We start from the raw sequence: 24,067 nt of genomic DNA on the forward strand, positions 1-24,067 counted from the left end.
ATATGAGATGGGCCATTCATCGTTTGGGTTTTTTCTGGCCAAAGATTTTTGAAGATTGCATACAATTTGCCAAAGGCTGCCAGGAATGTCAGAGACATGGAAACTTAAACCATTTGCCAGTAACCGAATTGCAATTTTTGGCAAAACCATGGCCTTTTAAATCATGGGCTATGGATATTATTGGTAAGATACATCCTGCGTCATCGAAACATCATTGTTTCATATTGGTCGCGACTGATTACTTTACCAAATGGGTAGAAGCGGTTGCTTTGAAAAATGTGGATCAGAAAGAAGTGATAGACTTCGTTTTGAACCAAATTATTTACAGATATGGTATTCCTCAGTCTATAACAACCGACCAAGGCCTGGTTTTCACAGGGGAAAAGTTCTCTAGTTTCTTGGCAGAATTCGGTGTTCGATTACATCATTCGTCGCCTTATTATCCCCAAGCCAATGGACAAGCGGAAGCAGCAAATAAGATTATTATTGGGATTATAAAGAAGATAGTTGAAGGGAACCCAAGAAAGTGGCATTTGTTATTGTCTCAGGCTTTATGGGCACATAGGAATACCAGAAATACGGCCACAGGGTTCTCACCTTACCAACTCACGTTTGGCCAAGATGCTGTTTTACCAGCCGAAATCTGAGTATCATCTGGCCGAACAGAGTTTGCTGATGGTGATCTTACAAAAGAATACCAACAACTTATGATGCAACAGTTGGAGGATTTAGATGTTAACCGACTTCATGCAATAAGTCGAAGTGTGAAACAGAGTGAAATCAGAGCAAGGAATTACGGAAAGAAAGTTCTTCACAGGACATTCCAAAAAGGAGACCTAGTCTGGAAGACCATCCTTCCTACATATAAGAAAACTGACCAATTGGGAAAGTGGTCACCGAATTGGGAAGGACCATACATTGTTCAAAAAGATATTGGGAATGGCGCTTTCATTATTGTAAATCATGAAGGTAGAAGAGTACATGATTGTATTAATGCTAAATATCTGAAGAGGTATTATCCTGCCTTTTCAGATAACAAAACTGCCTGAAACAAAATATTATTCAGAACCCATTTGTGGGGTTCGAACCTATTTAAAGGTTCCTTTCTGTTAGTCATCATGTATTTGTGAGAAATTTTCTGCCTCTGAATCAGAATGTTCATCCCAGTGAGTGGATATTAGTTCTGGTTCCTCTTCAATAAGATCTTCCAAATCTGGTCGGTACCTTTCCCATTGGCTTTGCATTTCGTCTAAATCTTGATTGGTACGTGCTTGCATGTCTGTTATGGCTTGATATTCACGATCAACAATGGTACGCAATCTTGAAAAGACTTTTCGTTGATTGGAAAAGATATTATCCCAACCAAGATCTGGAAGTATGGTGGCTGCGTGATTTTCGATCATTTCCATGTGATGATGGAGGTCAGGAATGCGACCAAGGATGTCACGAAGAGGTTCATACCCCTCAATGATTTTTTCCATTAGGCGGATGACGCGATGAATGGTTCTTCTACCTCGTTGGGAGAATCGGAATTTGAAGTCTAGTTGCTTGAGTATATGTAACAAGTCTTCTGCATGGCCTCCAATAGGGTGATTACCTACAAAGAAGGGTTGAAGAACACCCTCCCAGTTGCTTGATGGAACATGAGGTCGGTCATTCGCCATGTTTGTTAACACTTCAGTGTTTGATTTTCAAAGTATGCCTTGGAATGTGTTTCTTAAAATGAGAGAAACAGTGTTCTTTTAAAGAAGGAGTTTGTTTCGGTTCCTACAAAGTTGGAAATTGAAAGGTGATCCTTGTTTTGAGAGAAGAAGGAAAAATATATTACTAAGTCAAATGTTACAGAGGGGGAAGTGTTACAAAAGTGCCCCTAGGGCAGTTTTTATATGTGTCCATTTGACTTCATCCCTGGATAGCCTTCTGGTATTAGCAGCCGTCTGATATCTTCTGATGAATTGGGATCGAGCTTGGGTTTTCAGCTCTTGATCCAATTCGGCCTCGTTCTTTGTATACTTCTCAAGCAGACGTTGCTCATTGATAATTTGATTATCTAGGATAGACTGTTCCTTCCTTAGCTCCCGCAATTCTGCCTCCTTTTTCTGGATAGACTCATCAACTTGAGCCTTCGTGCTAAGGAGACCGCCCAACCGTCCAGTAGTTTGCTGAAGGGATTCTCGGGTCTTGGCCAAAGAATTCTCCAGTGTTGTTTGATCGAAGTCAGGCTGGGGGGTTTCGGCTGACAGGAGTCCAATAACTAACACTTCAGTCTTGAGCTCCGTAAGTCTTTCCATCAGCCGATGCAGAATGGGGACGGCTGGCGATTCCGTCGGAGTGTAAAAAAGAAGGCCACCAACCGTCTGAATGAGTTTGTCCAATAAATCGGATCTTAATTCTGACAGGGGATGGTTAATGGCCTCAGTGAATATAGTTTGGGCCTCCGCTGGAACCGGAACAGTCGATAGGATAGCTAAGTCCGAAGGCCCCTGCAAGTCTTACAGTGTCAGTAAGTATTCCAAGGGAGGTGCAAATTTATTCAGATAAGATATGTGTCACCTCTGGGCGAACTGCTGTCAGTGAGGGGGGCAGCAATGAGGTCGGTCGAGTAGGGCGGACAGCTGGTATAATAGCAGCCGACTCGTCGGCTGCTGTGAACGGTCGCTGAGGTGCCGACCTGGGTCCCTATGGAAAGTAGTATATAAAACAGTTAGTGTTTTCCGAAAGAAATATTATGGTATGGATTGTTTTAATCGTACCAGATTTACAGAAGTCTCCGAATCGGATGAAGAAACTTCTTCTATTTCTGGAGGTTGGGCTGCCACAGGTGGTTCTTCTGCCTGCCACTCGATTGCTGGAAGGAGCGCCGCTGCTGGCTGGGCGGCTGCAGGTTGGGCGGCTGCATCTAGAGCCACTGCAGCCGGGATCTCTGGAGCAACTGAGATAGCCGCAGCTGGGGCACTTTCGGTTTCCAGCACGGCTGCATCTGATTGGACGAGTTCGGGATCAGCAGCATCAGGGATGTCATCTTGAGGGTCAGCTTCAGCAAGGGCGGCTGGTTCTTCCTTCGAAATGGATGAGTCTGATGCCATGTATGGCGGTCGACCCATCTGGGAAGTAGTCCCTTCGCTGTCTGAAGAGACCCCTGCTGCTGATGCAATGGGTGAAGGTGTCTGTGAAAAATCATGGAAATGTTGTTGTTGAATACACCAAGGTTTATCATCGGAATTCTAAGTATTGCTGATAAGAGGACTTACTGGTTCTATAGGTACTGCTGGTAAAGATTGCCTCCTGGTCGGGTGCCTGGCCCGACCACTCCTCGGTACGGGAGGAAGAGTTTGCCTCCTCGTCGGGTCCTCCGCCCGACTGCTCATTGGCAAATTGGTTGGGACCAAAGGTCCGATTGAATGGTCGGCTGGGGCTGGCGTCGTTTGTGTGGTCGGTGTCACCAAGGTCGGTTCTGGTTAATGAAATAGGTGAAATCAAAGTTAAGATATAGTGAATTGGTTCACGGTTTTAAGAAAAATTACCTATTCGAGGTCGGGTCCTTGCTGACGTCCTAGTAGTTCCAAGGTCTGCTGGAGCTTGCTGGTCGGCCCCAGAGGTCGGGGGTGTTTGCAGCTGGGAAGCTTTCCTTTTTCGCATTGGAACACTAGATCCGATTCCCGGGGCGGCTGTTTGTTGCTGAGTGCTAGTATGTCTAGCTGCCCCTAGAACCAATCCTTGGGGGGGAAGGAGTATGTTCAGCAACCGATCCTCATTAGGGGAAATCAGGGGCCATACAACCGACCACCATTCATTGAATGTATCTACAGTCTCAGGGTTGGAGCGGAAAGGAATATAAGAATTGGAAATTATATACGTGGTGAGCTGGGAGATATAAGAAGGGATTGAATTAGGTAGGACTCGTCGGTCAGGACTTTGAAAAATTATATGCGGACAAGCGACGGGTCCAGGGATACCTTGACAACAGCCGAACTGGCGCGCCATGAATTGAGGTTCATAATTAAAGGTGCAAAAAGTTTTCTGCCCCTTTTTATCAAGTTTTTTGCTGCTAAAAAGAGACCTGGGTTTGAGGGCAACGTCCCAGGCAAAAGGATAGGTGGGATGAGGACAAGGCTCAGGAGTCGGAAGAGGATTTGGTGCTGGAAAGGGCCAAAAATGGTCGGGAGCATAACCCGCATATTTTTTATACATAGAAAATCGAGAGTTACTGCGGGTATCCGTTACAATTGCGGCTATTATTGGATCGGAAGATTGGAGTTTATTGCGTCCTGAGCAGAGTCGGTTGAGGGCTAATCCCAAATGTTTTTCGGATGTTGGCATAGTGGGCGGAGATCCTAAGTTGAACGCGTTGGGGAAGTAAAGACGGAACCAAAGTTCTAAAAACCAAAAAGGACCCGATGCGGCAGTGTCTAACTTTTTACTATCATTATCTGTTAGATGAAGGCTAACTCTAGTAAGTCCTTCAAACAGATTGGCTAAAAACAGAGTGCCAAGGGAAAAGAACCGACCATACGCGATATGAATGGCTAGGTCGAGATGAGAAGGAAGAACACATTTAGAAGGGGAAACAATGACGTACCTACAAAGCCAAAAAAGGATAAAGGCAGTATGCTCCCGGTCGGTCACGGGGGTCCCTGGAGCCCCTTGCTGATCGGTTGCGAACTTTGTCCAGCCCCATTCCTTCACACCTTGTAAAGACCACCCTGGATGGTTTTCTGATGGCTCCTGCCCATCTAGGGCTCCCATCACAGGGTCTTCACCCACGACTGGGAGATGCGCGATCATTGCCACATCCATAAGAGTTGGACCAAAGGGGCCAGATGGTAAGAGAAACGTCCCATTTTCCGCATTCCAGAAGGCAGACATGGCCAAAAGCACCTTCTCATGCAGGTTGATAGGCAGGGTGGACAATAGTATGGCTTGGTCGATTTTTTGAGATCGCCATTGGGTCTGGAAGTGTTCTGCTACCCGTCGATACCAAGCGCGGTAAGGATCTTTTGGGTCCGTGAGATGGGTTTTGATGCTGTCTCGAATGCGAACTGCTTGGTAGTTAGGGTTGTTGATAGCCAAGGAATTTCGGGATTCCAAAACTTCCCTCATCCGGTTTGAGTCTTCAGGAGTCGTGCAGTATGGGCGGATCGTCGGAGTTAGTACTTTCGAGGCGGAAAACGGGCTCTCTGGGAGGTTTCCGTCGAAAGGAAGGGCAGGAATGCATTGATTCGCCATGGTTAGAGTGTTTTGGGATTGTGATTCACAAAAGCTCGTATTGCGGAGAAGGAAGTTAATCAGGAGTGTTGCAGTAACTGGGGCAGTTGCTAAGGGAATTTTTCAAGAGGGTGGTGATTTATGAACTTCCAAACATTGATTGTTAAATGGCGTTTGAAAGTCCCTTGGCGGCGGGCAAGTTGTTAAGTACGAAATTTAGAATTAGGTTAAAAGCCCAAGGTAAAAAGAAGAATGGGCCTGGCAATAGAGTTGATTGAACTGGCTGAAGGATACCGTGCAGTAATCAAGGAAAAATAGATTTATTTCTAAGGAAAAATATAAGACGGAAAGTCCCCAGGACGGAAAGACCTCAGGTCGGAAAGGTTTTTAGGCCGGGAGGTCCTCAAGACGGAAAGTCCCCAGGACGGAAAGACCTCAGGTCGGAAGGTTTTTAGGTCGGGAGGTCCTCAAGACGGAAAGTCATCAGGACGGGAAGTCCGCAGGTCGGGAGGCCCTCAGGTCGGGAAGTCCTCAGGACCGAAAGACTAAAGGGCGGAAGGTCTTCAGGTCGGTAGGTCCTCAAGACGGAAAGCCATCAGGATAGGAAGTCTGCAGGTCGGGAGGCCTTCAGGTCGGGAAAAGGAAGAAAGTTAAGATCTCAAGAATTGATCCAAATCCAGACCGAAGTCGGGCAGACGCGGAGGTCTGTCGAGAGGAAGGTCGGGCAAGGAAGAGGTACGGACAGACGCGGAGGTCTTCGGTCAAAGACGGAGGGCGGCTGATACAGAGGTCGGCCCAAGTGAGGTCGGGCGAAGAAGCAGGTCGGGCGAAGGACGAAGTCGGGCCAAAAGGGCGGAAGGTCTGTGGCCGGCTCAGAGAGGGAAATATAAGGATAATTTTGGTCTGCTGAGGACACGTGTCAGCAGGAGAAGGGTTGGAAGACGGTTGGGAAGGAGACGTTGTAACCGTTCGGGCGACGGTTTTCAGTACAGTTTCCTAGAGAATATTTAAGGATTTGGATCATCATTTGGCAAGGTATCTTCAATCAACTTCAACAAAGCAAAGTCAGATTTGGGGATCACCACTTTAAATTTCAGTCTTTTATTTTCCAGTTTATTTTCTGTACCATACAGTGTTTAGAGATTCCTAATCTCAGGCACTAATTAATCAAGTTTAAGGATATTTTCTATATCTTTGAATTTTACTTTATTTTTGTTGAAAAATTACATCAACAATGTTATAATTATTATATTTTCATTGTGCTTTGCTTTTTAATTTAAATAAAAAACTACACCACAGTCTGCTCGATTCCAATTAAAATATATTATTTTATCTAATAAATTTATTAGACATAGGAAATATTATTTTAAAAAAATTCAAACAAAAAACTCACTTTAAAATCAAAACAAGCAAACTCTTTATACAAAAAATATTTTAAATTGTTATTTTTAGCATAATTAAAATAGATATATGAATACATTAAATACATATTAATTTTATCATTTATATGTATATATATTATTTCTGAGATTTTAAAATATAAATATATGTATATGCACATAGTTGAAATGATAAAAGAGAAAAATCTTATGATTTATTTGGTTTTAATTTAAAAATTGAATTTTTTATTTTACTTTTTGTTTAATAGTATATAAATGTGATATTTAATATTGATATGTATATAAAATAGAAAAACATACAAACTTTTATTTAATATGAAATACTTTTTATTTTGAATAATAAAAGGAAAAAATATATATTGTGAATATAATATTTTATTACAACATCGTTTCCAAAATATGTGTTTGTTTGAGGTTTTGGATTTTGGATTTGGGATTTAATTGAAAAAATTTTAAATTTGAATAATTGTACGATGTGATATAACTAAGTGTTTGAATATAAAATTGAATTTTAAAATAATATAAAAAATTAAAAATAAATATTTAATTTGATATTTTAGGAGAAAAAATTTGATGAAAAGCGAAAGTTTAGCAAAATCTTTGAGAAGAACAAATTCTAAAAATACATTATTTTCTTTCACTAAAAAGTACTTCAAAATACTATCTAAATAGTCCGGTGACGTCTCCGGTCCACCTACCACACATGATTATTAGGTTAATAAATCATTGAGGACCATATATATATATATATAACAAGATAGGAAAACGATTGTGCAACATATCACCGGAATTAAAGGTGCAAATGAAGAGGCACTGCAATTTGTTTGGCATTGAAATATCGTAATTTATCAAAGTCATTTGTAACTGATTGTAACCCAATATTCAATTTGTATATTTTTTACTATAATGACAAAAATGATAATATATATCACTCACTATAATTTTTAATCTCATATAATATCATATCATTTAATTACAAGTGTTTCATTGTTACTACTTGCACTTTTGTTAATTTAATTAATTAAGACATATACTGTTACATTTTTGTCGAGCATTTAAGTGAACTAAGCTTTATTTTTGTTTAGTGTGGATATGTGCTCATACATGACCTATGACTCTACAAACAAACAACTGTGGTTGTTGATATAGATTCATTGTCATGGAAGAAGAAGATAAAATAATATATGCATATATATTTCGGATGAAAAAGGTTAAATATTATAATTGATCAAGAATAATTAAGATATAAAAAAATAAAAATAAAAATTATAAATTTTAACTTTAAATTAATTAAAATAGGGATTAAGATTTTAATTGCATTGGGGCTGAGGATCTCACCCCTTATTCTATAAACCTATTTCTCGTCTTCTAAAACTTGGCTTAAAATAAAATACACGTACTTTAACACATATTGCTATTGTTCCACTCGCAAAAAAGATTTACGTAATGCAAATAAAGGTTTGAAGGTTTGAAGGATCTTAAATTCACTTTGGAATATAAGAGAGGTTTTTCTCAAACCAATTAGCCAATTTGTAAAATTACTATACATTGCTTCAGAGGCTACGCTGCATCAACCTCGAGCTCGCCACCACCATCTACCGAACACAGAACCTCACAATATGATAAGAATCGAAGTAATGAATTGGTGACATTAACCATTCATTTACCAAGGCAAGGACTTATTTCCAGCTATTGAGCTATTGCAACGGTGATTTGAATTATGAATACCAAATGTATTAATGTGATATTAACTATCCAACATCCTAGACATTATATATATTAGTGACTACAATATGCTGACGTCAACCAGGGCCGTCAAGACACAATGTTGATGCATTTTTTGTCGTATTGTACTATGAAATCTTTCCAAACCATTGAAAGGAATGACAGACTCTCCACACCACATGAAAAAATATTGTATTAAGAATAGAGTAGCTAGTATGACGACAAAAGTAACTAATGCAGCCAATCATTTATAATGCATCCGCATTATGTTTTAATGTTTTGCATCCGGAAAAACGCAAGCACTTGGCATTGTCAAAAGCACGTTTTGAAAAGAGGAACTAGGTATCAGAATTTGAAAATGCCAATTGGCAAAACATGGAAACGAACTAATGCAGCCACATGTTACATTACAAAACTGGGGTTTTGTAAGACAGGATTTCATTATCATAACATGGAACAGCCAATTGGCGAAAGATGGAAACTAACTAACTAACAGCCACATTATGTTTTTTGACACCAACAAAATGCAACCAGGTAGCATTTTCGAACTGCGGTTTTCTATGATCATATATTCAAACAGCCAATTGGCGAAACATGGAAACTAACTAACTAATGCAGCCGCATTATGTTTTTTCGACTCCAAAAAGATATATGGCATTGTTCAAAACTGCGGTTTTTCAATGGAGCTGAGTTCTTGAAATTCCAAAAAACCAAAACATAACCCTTTTAGCTGTAAAGGGGATGGAAGTTAAAATTAGTATAAACAGATTTTAAGCAAATACGAAAACGGAGTATAAATATGTTGGGTGGTTTGGGCAGCCTTGTTAGTTCTAGGGTACACAGCCACTCAGCATATATTTGGATTTACAACATCTAATACATTCAATCAAATTAATTCCACACACTCAAACATATATATATAATACATTTAGCTAGATTAAAGCTTGCTTCCTCCATATATATCTGCACACATAAAAGAATTCCAAAGTTGACCTATAGCTGCATATAATCTAATATATGCACTGGAAGCATGATATATATAAGAAAGTAGAAGGAGATATGATTCTTCATAGACTCATTGTATTATATATAGTTAATAACTCAATGTACTCCACCAATCTAACAGATGGGTTGCAATTTAGGAAATGAGAATTGTAGAATTTACTTGGTATACATTGAACAAAATAGAAAAAATGCATACATTGTTTGCTGAAATTGATCTTAATTGAAAGGATAAGTGATTCTTAGCTCGAAAATATTACCAGCCAATAATAATGGAGAATACATTTTTTGGGTCAATTGGGGATGTTGAACAGAAAATTGTTTGAGGAATGTTGGGCTTGTCGATTTCCCAAAATCGATTGTGATCTTCTTTTATGTATATATCTGGTTTCCACTCTCGACCCGCTTCACAGATGAAGGGGCATGCCACAATGTGCTCTCGGATCTTCTCATACTATTTCCTTCGTCAAGCTTTGTCTCCATTTGAACAAATGGCACATCAGACTACAAAGGCTACTATAGTCGGCATAGGTTTCCTTGCTGATGGTGGAGTTTGAGAAACAGGGGATCCATTGAGTATCTAGTTTCACCTGCACGATAGTTAGACTAAAAATCAAATAAATGATTGTTTTAAATCCCTAATCACTATTTTTACAGAACCTACCCAGCTGTAGTATTTGATTCATCGTCCCCGAAGTCAAATCTATCTGTCCGCTCAGATGAACGAAGAAATATATATTTTCTCGCTGAGTGACAGGGTTTAATCTTCCTACAGATGTACTAGTGTTCATATTTACCCTGTTGAGCTTCAGGGACACTGCTCGGGCATCTGGTGTCTGCAAGAGATGGCGAGCTGCTGCAGCCACTGTCCAGAATTTGGGCAAACCACCGCTGCTGCATTTCCATCTTCCCAAATATAGCTTTTTGATATATGAATTTGTTGATCTTTCTCTAAGCCGATCACATAGATGCCATTGGATGTTGTTTTTCAAGACCAATCTGTGAACATTGACAATAAATTAAATATATCATATCACATATGGACTACTGTCACTTATCAATCCCACCTCAACCTACCTTTCACTCTCCCTTTCATGTCGTCTCTCTCTCATCTTATCTCATAGCTCCAACTGAAGTAACCAAAACAAACAATCAAACTAAAATAAGTTAAATAAAAAAAATAAAAAATAAAAAGAAAAGAGAAAACTCAAAATCAATCAAGATTGAAAGCAACCTACAGCTAGCTGAATGGGAATCGACAAGGCTCAAAAAACCCTAATCACCGAACAAGAGTATCTGCGGAACAATTTCCAAACGTGCATCTAATCTTTCACACCTTATGTACTCATGTTTTTCCATTGTTCAGTTCATCTTCTTTTATAGTGTTACAAAGATGATTCTAGAATTAATATGGAATTTTTATTTATTCAGTATTTTGAATATGTTTTGACTATTCCTAATTTCATTCCTTCTTTTATTATTATTTAAGGTAGGCATTTATAATTTACTATATTTATACTAATAAATTCATTTCCTTATTTTCTCTATAATTACTTTATTAAGCTTGTTTTATATTATTATTCTAAATATTTGCTATATTCAATATATATTATATGATCCTATAATATCTATGTTGAATACAACCCCTATATTTATACTAATAAATTTATTTCCTTATTTGCTCTATAATTACTTTATTAAGCTTGTTTTATACTCCTTCCGTTCCGGAACTAAGTATCCATTTGCTTTTTGCACGTAGTTTTATAAATATTAGTATTATATTGGGATATAGTAGAAATAAAATAGAAATGATTAAAATAATCTTATTAGTACGTGTCATATAAAGGTAATGGTATTTATGTAATATATTGTAAGGATATTTGTAATGTTATGGAATGGTATTATTATTCTAAATATTTGCTATATTTAATATATATAATATGATCCTCTATTTCATTATCTCTTTAATATCTGTCATCTACGTACTATTTATCTCTAACATTCAAATTATTTTATTTATCACTTCTTATGTTAATCACTTTCAACACATTACTTTACTATTCTATAAAACCCGCAAATATTTATTTATTTTTATAGTATATTTTTATTACATAATATATATATTATTTATATATTTATTTATACATACTTCTATATATTCTTATTGTCTAATAATATTTTTATATAATTTTATTTTAATTTTTAAATATTAATTTATATAAATTTTAATATCTTAAAACATATTATTTACTATTTTAAAAATTAAAATTATTCGAAATAAATCAACATATATATTAATTAAAAATAACATTAAAAGAATTGTAGTATAATATAAACGTATAAAATAAATATACGAAAATATAGAGAACAAAAAACACTTGATAAAGTGTGATAATTTGTTAATAAATTCTAAATATATTTATAGATAATTTTTATTAAATTTAAAATTTAAATTTTCAAATTTTTTTGAATAATATTTAATCATTTTTTTAAGGTAACCAATAAATATGTAATAACTAAAGTAATAATTAAAAGTAATGAAAAATGTAACTATTATTAACTGGAAAGACAATCCTCAAGTAATAAGGAAAGTAACTACAACAGCTCCTATGTTCTTATAATTATTATACTCCTTCTATCCCGTAGAACGGTTACCATTTATTTTTTTGCATGTAGATTTTTTAATATTATATTGAATTGTAATAAAAAATAAATAGATAAATAAAAATACTCCTATTAGTATTATGTAATATAAAAGTAATGATAGTTGTGTAATATAGTGTAAATTAGAAGGTATTTATTATATTAATTAGGTAGTACAATTGCTAAATTAGAAAATTGTAACTTTGTTTTTAAACGGACGTAAATAGAAAATGACAATATTTCAATGAAACGAAAAGAGTATTTAATTTGTGTTTATTGTTTATTTTAAAGTAACAACTACACCACAATTCATACAATTCCAATAAAAATATATTATTTCTTATAATAAAAACTAGCATATAACCCGTGCACGGCTTATTACATATAATGTTTAGTTTATTTTTAAATCATACTAATAAGTTTTCTTTTAATAACAATATATTATGTATGTTAAATTTAGATATGGAAATATTTAAAATTGATTCATTAAAAAAATAAGCTATATGCATAAATTAATATACTAAAAAGCTTTAACAGATAGAAAAATAAATCATAATATAAATAAAATTTGAATTCAACTTTTATATAATAGTATATTTTATTTGTCTATAATAATATACAAACTTAAATATTGTTAGAATTTCATGTATGATTGATGTATTCATATTTTAATTGATATTTTAAAATTTTATGATAAATCTATTGCTAAAGTTTTTTATTGTTTAAATATACTTCAACAAATACATTAATTTGCATTAATAGTAACATAATTATGAAATTAAAAAATTAAATTACTTTGAACTAACACAAATATAGTTTATTAAATTATTTATCAATTAATAGTATATGTTGTATGATTTAACTATATGCAAACATTTTCTTAAAATTTATATACTAAAATATATATAAAAATATTATTCAAATAAAATAACAAAGAATGAAAAAATAAAAACAATACTATTTAATCATAACAAATAATAAAACATAACAAATATAAAACTAGATAATGAAATAAAAATATTAGATATGATTAATAATCAAATAACAAACTAAGTTTAAAATAAAAACAAAGAAACCTTTTATATATAAGATATTTTAAATTGCTCTTTTTAGCATAATTACTATTATATATTAGATACATATTACTCATATAATTTATATATATTATTTACGTTATTTTATAATCTAAATGTATGTGCACATAATTTGAATGGTACAAAGGGAAATTCTTAATTAGAATTTATTTGATTTTGATTTGAAAATAAAAATTTTATTTTAATTTTAGTTTTAAATAATATATTGATTTGATATTTAATATTGATATGTATTTAAAATAAAATAAAAATAAAATTGTTTAATATGAAATTTTTCTTATTTTGAATGATAAAAGAAAAAAAAAATCAATTTATGATAATATAATATTTATATTAAAATTATAATTTTGAATTTATGTATTTTATAAAAAAATAAAAAAATAAAAAAAAAACTATAACTATTAACATTATTCTCAGTACCAACAACTGTATTATGATACAATAATAGTAAATCACTAGACCGCCTAGTTTGCAGGGTGCCGGTAATCACTATAAAAAAAAATAGTAAATAAATAACGAGATTGAAAAATAATTGTACAACATCCCTACATAGGTAATTATGAATAAATCGTCATTAATATCAAATGTCACTCCACTCAAACGACAACCTTTATCTTTCTCTTCAAGTGGGTTTTGTCAAGAAATATAATACCTCACGAACAAATCAAAGTAGGCATGTTGAGAAGCAAATGAAGAGGTGGTGCAATTTATTAGTCGAAATTAGAACTATATTATTGAAAAATTATCGAAATTTTCATATAAAAAAATAAAAAGACTAAAATTGACACAAATAAAAAATAAAAATATCAAAATCGTCATTCGAATAATATAAGGACACTACAAGAAAAAATCATTTTTTTAACAAAATTTTTTTGTCTCTAAATCTACTTTTTCCGTTACTAATGACATTAGAGACGGAATTAGGAATGGAATTACGTTAGCTACGTGAACTTTAGGGACGAAATTATATTACAAATATTACAAATAGATTTTTTTTTTTTTTTTTTTTTTGTAGTGAGACTAAAATTGACACAGATATAAATTAAATGAACCAAAAATATATTTTACTTGATAAAATAACTTGTAAACATACCAAACATCAAAAAAAAATACTTCATTTGTCCCAAAACAACAGGGATATTTGAGATGGGTACGAGAATTAAGGAGTAATAGTATTATATTGATAGTAGGGAAAAAGTATTTTTAAAAAACTAAAATATCGTTACTTTATATAATTATTATGAAAATGTGAATGTAGTTTTGTATAAAAGTGGGGAGTTAGTTACGAAATTAGACTATTGTTTTTTGGGAGGAACGAAAATGACAAAATGAAACTATTGTTTTTGAACAGATAGAGTATATGTTAAACGAATGGACATACATGTTTATTGTGCCTAATCGACTATGTTTCTAAGGTTGTGAGTCTGATAGGTATAAGGAAATACGACATAAATACTTTTTAAGCATGTTTAAGATGCCAGCCAAATAAAAAGATAAATTTACTTCACCCCTTGAATTATTATATTCAATATAATCTCCAATTTAAAAGATAAAAATGACCTATCACTATTATTGTTATTCTACCAGCAATCACTCGGGACGATATATATATATATATATATATATAACGAGATAGAAAAATAATTGTACAACATATCAACAAAGATAATTATGAATAATCATTGTTAGAATCAAATTTCACTTCACTCAAAGGACCACATTTATACTTTCTCTTCAAGTGAGTTCTGTCGGGAAATACAATTTCTCTACATCCACGAACAAATCAAAGTAGGCGTGGTGAGAAGCAAATAAAGAGGCCATGGAAATTATTAGTCGTTGGCTCAATCTAGAACTCTACAACACTTCGGATGGTTGTTTGTTTCACGGCATTGCAATATCATCGTAATTTATCAAAGTCATCCCCTTCAAAACCATGTATACTTCATACGACATCTCTTTCGCTCCTCATGCCTGCATGTTTGTAACTTATTTTAACTTGATATTCAACTTGTCTATCTCTTACCATAATGGCAGGCCTATAGGCTTGTATTATTTCTTAACTTTTATTTCACGATCACAGCTACCCAAGGGAAGGCAACACATGGGTGACTTTGATCTTGAAGATTTTTTTCACTTATGTTGCAAGTACCTGTCATTCACAATCCCCTTATAGAATGTATAAGAAGATTGTGTATTTCTGATATCAATCAGCTAAAATAATTTTTCCTCTTTCAGGTTTAAAAAATTACGAATGGCTCTCTCTCAATTTTTTTTGTAGGTAAATGACAAATAGGATAATATATATATATATATATATAGATAGATATATATAAATACAATTTTTTTATCACATATAATGCCATTATTTTATAAGAGTTTCATCGCTACTACTTGCATTTTTTTATTTTAATTAAGTCATGTACTTTTACATTTGTGTCGAGCATGTAAGTGAAACATATGGTCTAAGTTTTTTCTTTTTATTTTTGAAAACGGTTGGTCGAAACTTTATTCTTGTCCACATGGATATGGGCTCATAAAAAACTTGCTACATGAACCATGATTCTACAAATAAACAAATATTGTAATTGATCTAGATGCACAGACATATTTTGGATGAAGAAGAATAAATATATATATATATATATACATATATGTTCCGGATGCAGAAAGGTTAAAAATAATAGTTGAACAAGAATAATTAAAATATGGAAAAAACAAAATTTGAAAAATTATAAACTTTTAACTCTGAATTAAAATAAATAATCCTTGTCCTCATTTCATTTAATTAATATGGCGGGAAGAGCTTAATTGCACCGGGTGCTGAGGATCTCACCCCATATTTTATAGACCTATTTTTCGTCTTCTAAAACTTGGCATAAAATAAAATAACCGAAGTATAACTTGTAGAAAAGTTTTATAATGCAAACGAAGGTTTGATGGAGTTTAAATTGACTTTGGAATATAAGATAGTTTTTCTAATGAATTACTCAATTTGTAACATTGCTTCAGAGGCTGCGCTGCATCAACCTTGCCACCGCCGTCATCAAGAAACATCCCGTGGCAGACGGACACAATCTTGAGATTGTTCCTGCTGTACAAGATTCCTTCAATCTTGGGAAAGTTGGGGCCGTATCCTCTGGTAGCGACAGACATAGGACATGTTGAAAACTAGCTGACTCTAGTTGCCGTCCTGACTTGGTCTGTTACCGGCAATCTCGACTCCAGGCAATTAAGGCAGAGAAATCATTACAACTTGCCTTCTAACCTAGGTTAGAGTCGAACACAGAACCTCGGAGTATGATAATAATTGAAGTCTTGACTTTATGATAATAATCGAAGTCTTGACTTTTTATTATTGACAGTAACAATTCGTTTACCAAGGCAAAGATTTATTTTCAGTTGTTGAGCTATTGCAACGATGATTTGAATATGAATACCAAATGTGTTAAAATATGATATTAACTAACCAACATCCTATACATAATAAATGTTAGCGACTACGTTGACGTCAACAAGGGCCGTCAAGACACAGTGCTGATGCAACTTTTGTCGTATTGTACTATGAAAACTCTCGAAGCCATGAAAGGAACGACAGACTCTCCAGACCATGTGGAAAAAGATTAAATTAAGAATAAACTAGCATGATGACAAAAGTAAGTAATGCAGCCAATCATTTATAATGCATCCACATTATGTTTTCATGTTTTGGTTCCGGAAAATCGCAAGCACGTGGCATTGTCAAAAGCACGACTTGAAAATAGAAATTAGTTATCAGAATTTGAAAACGGCCGATTAACAAAACATGGAAACTAACTAACTTAGCCACATTATGGTTTTTCGTCAAAATAGTGATTTTTAAAGGCAGGTATACGGCATAAGAATACTAAAGAAAAGCCAATTTGTGAAACATGGAAAGCAACTAATGCAGCCACATCCTTGTTTTTTTATTACGACAAAACGCAAGAATGCGGCATTCTCAAAATAAGGGATTTTGAAAACAGGAATCCGTTATCAGAATTCGAACCCACCAATTAAAGCTCAGCCACTCCGTGCATCCTTGGATTTAGTACAATATCCAATGCATTAAAAACGGATAAACATTTGCTCTAAATAAAATCATAGACGGATCAAAACACACACAGACACAAACAGAACACATTTGTGTGTTTGTTTGAGAGATTGGATTATGAGTTGGGATTTGAATAGTAAAAACTTTGAATTGGAATAGTTGTTTGATGTGAAATAAATAGGTTTTGATGTGATGTTACGAATATAAAATTAATTTTTAGTATAATATAAAAAAATAAAAAATAAGTATTTGATTTGATATTTATTGGAGAAAAAATTTAGTGAATACTAAATTTGGGGTAAAACTTCCAAACGAAGATATATAAACACAAGATAAAATTGAAGTTACAAAAACACTTGGTTTGATCCATAACTACATAAAATTGAAAATATGCACAAGATATTAGGACAGACGATACTATCACAACCACAGTAAAACCAAGATGATAGCCATTACCAAAAACCATAATGATAAATGAGATCAAAGAACAGAAGGTTAACTGATGAACAACAATTAATTAACAAAGTAGTAAGAGATATGATTCATTATTCAGTTTGGAGTCTCTCATCTCTCTCCACTTTCCTAGTAGCTGACTCCATTTTCGTAAGAAAAAATCCGTTCGAGCGCAAATCCGAATCCTTCCGTCGATGGATCGAATCCGAACCGACCGTTAGTTGATAGCCTCAAACTCAACTTGGTTTCGTCGTCCGCCTGCGCCGCCGCTTCTGCATTCCTACTATCTCCACTAACCGCGGAACTGTTTCGGCACTCGAAATTGTTGCCTCTCATGCTGCCTCCTTCCATCGCTCAAAGATGAGAAAACTCAAAATCAAAGTTAAGAAGCAACGCCTGACCCTCCTGCAGTGCAAACCGAGTCGAGCTAGAACTCAGAAATCCGAAATCCAAAGCCCATGTATTATAGTGTTCCGTAGAAACACGGCCGTATTCCATATAAACACGCCCGTGTTGGAGTTTCAAATTCGGTCAGCTGAGGTGCATTATAAACACGGGCGTGTTGTGTCCGAGTTAACTTCCAAGTCAGCATCCGTAACAGCAACGTCAGTCAAAACCGTCAAAATATAAGTAATTTTTTTAGTGGAACTAGTTTTGATAATTTTTTTGTATGAGACCAAAAATGAAAAAATTGGATTTGAATGGGACTAATGATTTTTACTCTAAAAATAATTTCGGACACTGAAATTACAAAATGTATAGATTAATTCCAAAAAGAAGACTTACTTAAAATATACAATAATTATAATATATATAATTTTATTTACTTAGTCCACGGCTAAACTGTCTCATTATGGGTTAATCTACTAATAATTTACAGTCTACATGAGTTGGCTTATATAAATAACGTATTTTTGTGGGCCTAAAAAATTAATACACGATTCTCTTTAAAAATAAGGTGAGACAGGTTATCGTATTGGTTCAATCTATTTTGACAATTCTAACATTGTGTTTGAATTATTTCTATTATATACTTTCTCCGTCCAATTTCAATTGTCCTAAAGTATATTTGTACGATTTTTTAGGTGATTGTCTTTTTAGTATAAATTGACAAATTTGCCCTTAATTGTATGGTAGAGATTAAAAATAATAAATAAATTAAGGGAAAAAAATATAAAATTTGTGTTTAAAAAAAGAAATAAGGACAATAGTTGTTGGACGTCCCAAATAAGAAAGTAGGACAGTAGTTTATGGACAGAGAGAGTAGTTTTTATTGTAATTTAAGTATGAGTCTGTTTTGAATTTATATTTGTGTACGCATTATTACTTCTTCCGTCCCAGAACTATAGTCTGAGTTGTGTTTGACACGAGATTTAAAGAATATTAATATTATATTGATAGTGGGTAAAATGTACGAGTAAAAGATTTTTTTGGCCTTGTGAGTGTATTGGTGTAAAAAGCGGCAATTGTGTAATAATAATGAAAAAGTAAGGGTGATTTTACAGTGCTATGATTATTTATGGAAATAAGACTATTGTTTTGAGACGAACAAAAATGGTAAAAAGGACTGTTGTATTGAGATGGAGGGAGTATTATTTTAGACTAAATACAACTTCATATTATTCTCTATAATATGAAATTTATATTATACGATTTTTTTTAAAAAAAATAAATTTTACATTACTATTGCTAATCCACAGGATTTAGTAGTTGTGGCCATTTTTATTAGATTCGAATGTACTCTAAACAATTGATTAGAATAATCTCCCCCTGTACCACTTCAATGACTACTTATGTATTTTTGTAATAAATTTAAAAACAATAATATTTTATTGATAAATGAAAATATATAAAAAAAATTTAATATTTTGTTATTTGTTAGTTATGTATAAAATATTTGCAAGTATGATTTATATATTTATAATTTACGTAAAAATTAAATAATATTAGTTGATAATTATTTTTATTATAATAGAAAATAAATAACAGATAAAAATATTAAAAATAATATTTTTAGAACTGAAAAATATATATATTTGTGATATTATATTTTCTTAGCCGTCAAATTTTATTTTATTTGTTATTGATATTTAAATCTATGTTTATTTCTTTTTTTAATTTTTATCTGTTTATCTTAAAAAAATTATTTTTATCTATTTTTTTAAAAATTCGTGACAACATTTATTTTATTTTTACCAAAGGAATAATTATACAATAAATAAAATAATAAATATATGGTTGGGGAGCGAAAATTGAAATAGAGAAAACGAGTAACGCGACGCTTGGTGAACGAACAGTCAGGTGGAAGCTTGCATGTGTCCACCACGTGGGATTTCCTCTTCTGCCACGTGTCCCTTCTCTCTCCATCTGATTAAATCCCATTCTTCCCCTCTCTACCGTACTGCAGTTCTGCTCTTGCTCCCCTCCCCTCTCCTGCTGTGGATTACGGATTTCTGAAGGTTGGTTCCGATTCGGCACTGCGTTAGAGTGAACCGTTGCTTTCGAACTTGATTTTGGTTTAGGGTGTAGGATCATCTTTGGTTGATTTGTTTGCGTGATTTTTGGTTTGTTTGTTTATTCGTTTTTGTTGCTGCAGTTGGAACAATGGAGAGAGGCGACATGAGAAGCAACAATTTTGAGTACAGGAACAGTTCGGTGGTTGGGGGAGATAGTAGGAATGCGGAAGCGGCGGCGCCGGCGGACGGCGGAATCGAGTTGAGTCTGGGGCTTTCAACGAACGGTCGGTTCGGAGTCGATCGATCGACGGAAGGATTCAGGCGATCGTCTTCAGTATCCGATTTACACTCCAATGGATTCTCTTACGTTAATGGAGTGAGCTACTCGGCAAATGGAAGCGGCGCGCCGCTAGTGAGGGTGAGCTCCGTCCCTACAGAGACGGATGAGAGGCCCCAAACTGAAGTGCAGGCTCGGCGTAGTACAGAGACTCGAGGGCACGGGAGAGAGAGGATTCGTGACGTGAATGGATTGCGCGAGGGAAATTCTTCATCCTCTCAGCTGACAGAGAGTGGATTTGTTAATGGGATTGAGAATTTGATTCTAGGGCAATCATCATCATCACCATCGCAGGGGCTCATTCTCATTCCACCAACATCTGCTGCCGGAATAGATCCTGATACAATTGAGGCCTTACTGTTGCAGGGTATATGAATCATATCTCTTACTTCTTTGTTAATTAATCGTTGTTCGTCAGTTAATCTTCTATTATTTGATAACGTGGATTCCTTCATTTATCACTATGGTTTTTGGTAATTGATAGCATCTTGTGATAGTATCATCTGTGCTAACAATTTGTGCTTATTTTCAAGTTTATATATAGTTTTGGATCGACCAAGTGCTTTTGTAAGTGCATTGTGTGGAATATATGAAGGCTTTGGCCATTGCAGGTGTTTAAATGTGCTCTGTATGTGTATGTGTATGTGTGCTATGTGGTTTGATCAGTCTATGTTCCTGTGATTTTCTTTAGAGCAAATGTTTCTGCCTTTTTAATGGATTGGATATTGTACTAAATTCAAGGATGCAGGAGTGGCTCTGCTGTAATTGGCTGGTTCGAATTCTGATAACGAATTTTTTGTTTCCAGAAATGATGCCTTTGACAATGCCACAGATGCTTGTGTTTTGTCGGAGTTGAAAAAACATAATGTGGCATTAGTTTGTTAGTTTCCATGTTCCGCCAATTGGCTGTTTCAAATTATGATCAACGGATTCCTGTTTTCGAAAACCATGGTTTTGACAATGCCACATTCTTGCGTTTTGTTGGAGTCAAAACAAACGAAATGTGGCTGTGTTAGGTAGTTTCCATGTTTCGCCAATTGGCTGTTTTATATTCTGATAACAAATACCTGTTTTTAAAAACCCCAATTTTGGCAATGTAGCATGCTTGTGTTTTTGTTGGAGTTGAGAAAACCATAATGAAGCTGGACTAGTTACTTACTTAGTTTCTGTGTTTTATCAATTGGCTTTTTCAAATTCTGATAAAAGAATTCCTATTCTAACAGACTGCAGTTTTGACAATGCCACCTGCTTGTGTTTTGTCGGAGTTAGTTCCCATGTTTCTTCTATTGGCTGTTTCATATGCTGACAACAAAATACCTGTCTTTATAAACCCCAGTTTTGGCAATGTAGCATGCTTGTGTTTTCTCCTGAATCAGAAACACATAATATGGCTGCATTTCTTAGTTTCCATGTTTTTCCAGTTGGCTTTTTCAAATTCCGATAACTAATTCCTGTTTTCAAACCGTTGTTTTGACAATGCCACGTGCTTGCGTTTTGTTGGAAGCAAAAGATAGAAACATGATGTGGATGCATTATAAATGATTGGCTGCATTAGTTGTTTTTTTGTCATTATGCTAGTTTATTCGTAATTCAATGTTTTTCCACGTGGTGTGAAGAGTCTGTCATTCCTTTCAATAGCTTGCAGTGTTTTTGTAGTATAATACGACAAAAAATCAATCAGCATTGTGTCTTGACGTCAACACACTGTAGTCGCTAACATTTATTATGTCTAGGACGTTGGTTAGTTAATATCATATTTTAACATATTTTTGGTATTCGTAATTCAAATCACCGTTGCAATAGGTCAGCAGTTGGAAATAAGTCTTCACCTTGGTAGTGCGACGAAAGGTATCCAGAAGGGTAATTTTCCAATGAAACCTGATCATTTGAGATAGTTTGGTCAAAAGAATGCTTAATGTCAATAAGAATTCACTGACTTCGATGACTAAAATGGTTATTACCTGAAACTGAAATGTTATATGTACTGTGTTCTCATCCATTGTCCTTTTTCACAGGTGCGGACCCGTATACTGCAGGCAATTCCTCTTCGAGCCCTCCTAATCCTCTTGTCGAAGTTGTTGAGGGTCTCTTAAATGGCGCCCCTGTCACTCCATCTTCACCCGGCTTTGATGCACCCGACGTGCAAGCTCCATTTGGTATTAATGCACATCCTGTTCAACCTGCCGGGAACAGGAACGGTGCCCCCGTTGTATCTATTACTGGCAATGATTTCTCAGCTAACAGCGACGCATTGCCTGCCGGTGAGATTGCCAATAACAGACCAAATCAGGACGTCAACACGAGGCATGCAGTATTCGACATGCCCTATGTCTCTACCAGAGGATACGGCCCGAACTGCCCCAAGATTGCAGGGATCTTGTACAGGTACCGGAGCGGGAACGACCTCAAGATCGTGTGCGTCTGCCATGGGATGTTTCTCTCGCCTGCCGAGTTCGTTAAGCATGGCGGCGGCAGCGAGGTTGCAGCGGCGCAGCCGCTGAAGCACATTGTGGTAGTCCCTTTCCCCTTTCCCTAGAGTTTAGACAGATTGGACTTATGCAAGCCCATCAGATTATAAGTATTTTTTTATAAGTATTTTTGGACTAGCTAAATTCTTGTAGATCAAGTGGTAAAATATTTCCGCTTGGAGACTATGATTCGAATTCGATACCGAGTGGGTGCGTGTTTGCTGACTGTAGGGTAAAAAAAAGGAAAGAGTAATCTTGGACCAACAATCATGTTAAAGTTTTGATTCAGTTCAATTTCATAACAGTTCAGGTCTAGTTCAAGTTTAGTTTACAAGATATTTAAGCTCGACTGGAGGTTTACCCAGAGCGCACTCAACGGCTGCGCGGTATCTCACATTAAAAAAATAAAATAAAATAACATGGCCATGGGTAGGGCAAAAAAATAAAAAATGGAGACACCCCAAAACCTACACTACCATAGATGTACAAATTCTACTCAAAAATATTATCGACCAAACAATGAATTAACGTTATTATGGAGTATAAGAAATCATTACAACTTGCCTTCTAACATACGTTAGAGTCGAACACAGGACCTCGGAGTACGATAATAATCAAAGTTTTGACCTTTTAGCATTGACATTAACCATTCGTTACCAAGGCAAAGATTTATTTTCAGTTGTTGAGTTATTGCAACGGTGACTGAATTATGAATACCAAATGTGTTAAAATGTTATATTAACTAATCAACATCCTAGTCATAATAAATGTTAGCGATTATAGTATGTTGACGTCAACCAAGGCCGTCAAGACATAGTGTTGATGCAACTTTTGTTGTATTGTACTATGGAAACTCTCTGCGCCATAAAAAGAATGATAGCTCTCCACATCATGTAGAATAAACTAGCATGACGAAAAAAAGTAACTAATGCAGCCAATCATTTATAATGCATCCACATTATGTATGTGTTTTTTTTACCCGATTTTGGAGAAAGTTACTGTGCGAGCACTGTAGGTTTGGGTTTGAGCACGAATTTTACGTTAGGAGGGACAACTCCGATGACGGCAGACAGTTCCTGCAAAAGCTGACATTGTGCAGGTATATTTTTTTTTTATATTTTTCTGTTTAAAAAAAAATTAAAATATAATTTAATATTTATTATAATTAAATGAAAAAATATATATATACAATATATATATCATTTTGTAGAGAAT

The 24,067-nt window shown here is 34.7% G+C and overlaps 1 protein-coding gene across 1 annotated transcript; it reads left to right on the forward strand.

Moving 5' to 3' along the window:
- Positions 1-19,997: 19,997 nt before the first annotated feature.
- On the forward strand, positions 19,998-23,124 carry LOC127240525 (ninja-family protein 6-like). Its single transcript, XM_051259244.1, has 3 exons — positions 19,998-20,050; positions 20,188-20,751; positions 22,400-23,124. Exons 2-3 carry the CDS (start codon positions 20,196-20,198, stop codon positions 22,918-22,920), a joined length of 1,077 nt encoding a protein of 358 aa, XP_051115201.1. The 5' UTR covers positions 19,998-20,050; positions 20,188-20,195; the 3' UTR covers positions 22,921-23,124.
- Positions 23,125-24,067: the final 943 nt, after the last annotated feature.

The sequence above is a fragment of the Andrographis paniculata genome, unplaced genomic scaffold (genome assembly GCF_009805555.1).
Source record: "Andrographis paniculata isolate CXL003 unplaced genomic scaffold, ASM980555v1 Contig79END, whole genome shotgun sequence".
NCBI lineage: Eukaryota > Viridiplantae > Streptophyta > Magnoliopsida > Lamiales > Acanthaceae > Andrographis > Andrographis paniculata.

Bases quoted from the DNA above. Each gene is read 5' to 3' on its own strand.
- LOC127240525 (XM_051259244.1), top strand. From the start codon at position 20,196: ATGGAGAGAGGCGACATGAGAAGCAACAATTTTGAGTACAGGAACAGT. The intron at 20,752-22,399 runs GTATATGAATCA...CCTTTTTCACAG, and splicing joins TGAGGCCTTACTGTTGCAGG to GTGCGGACCCGTATACTGCA.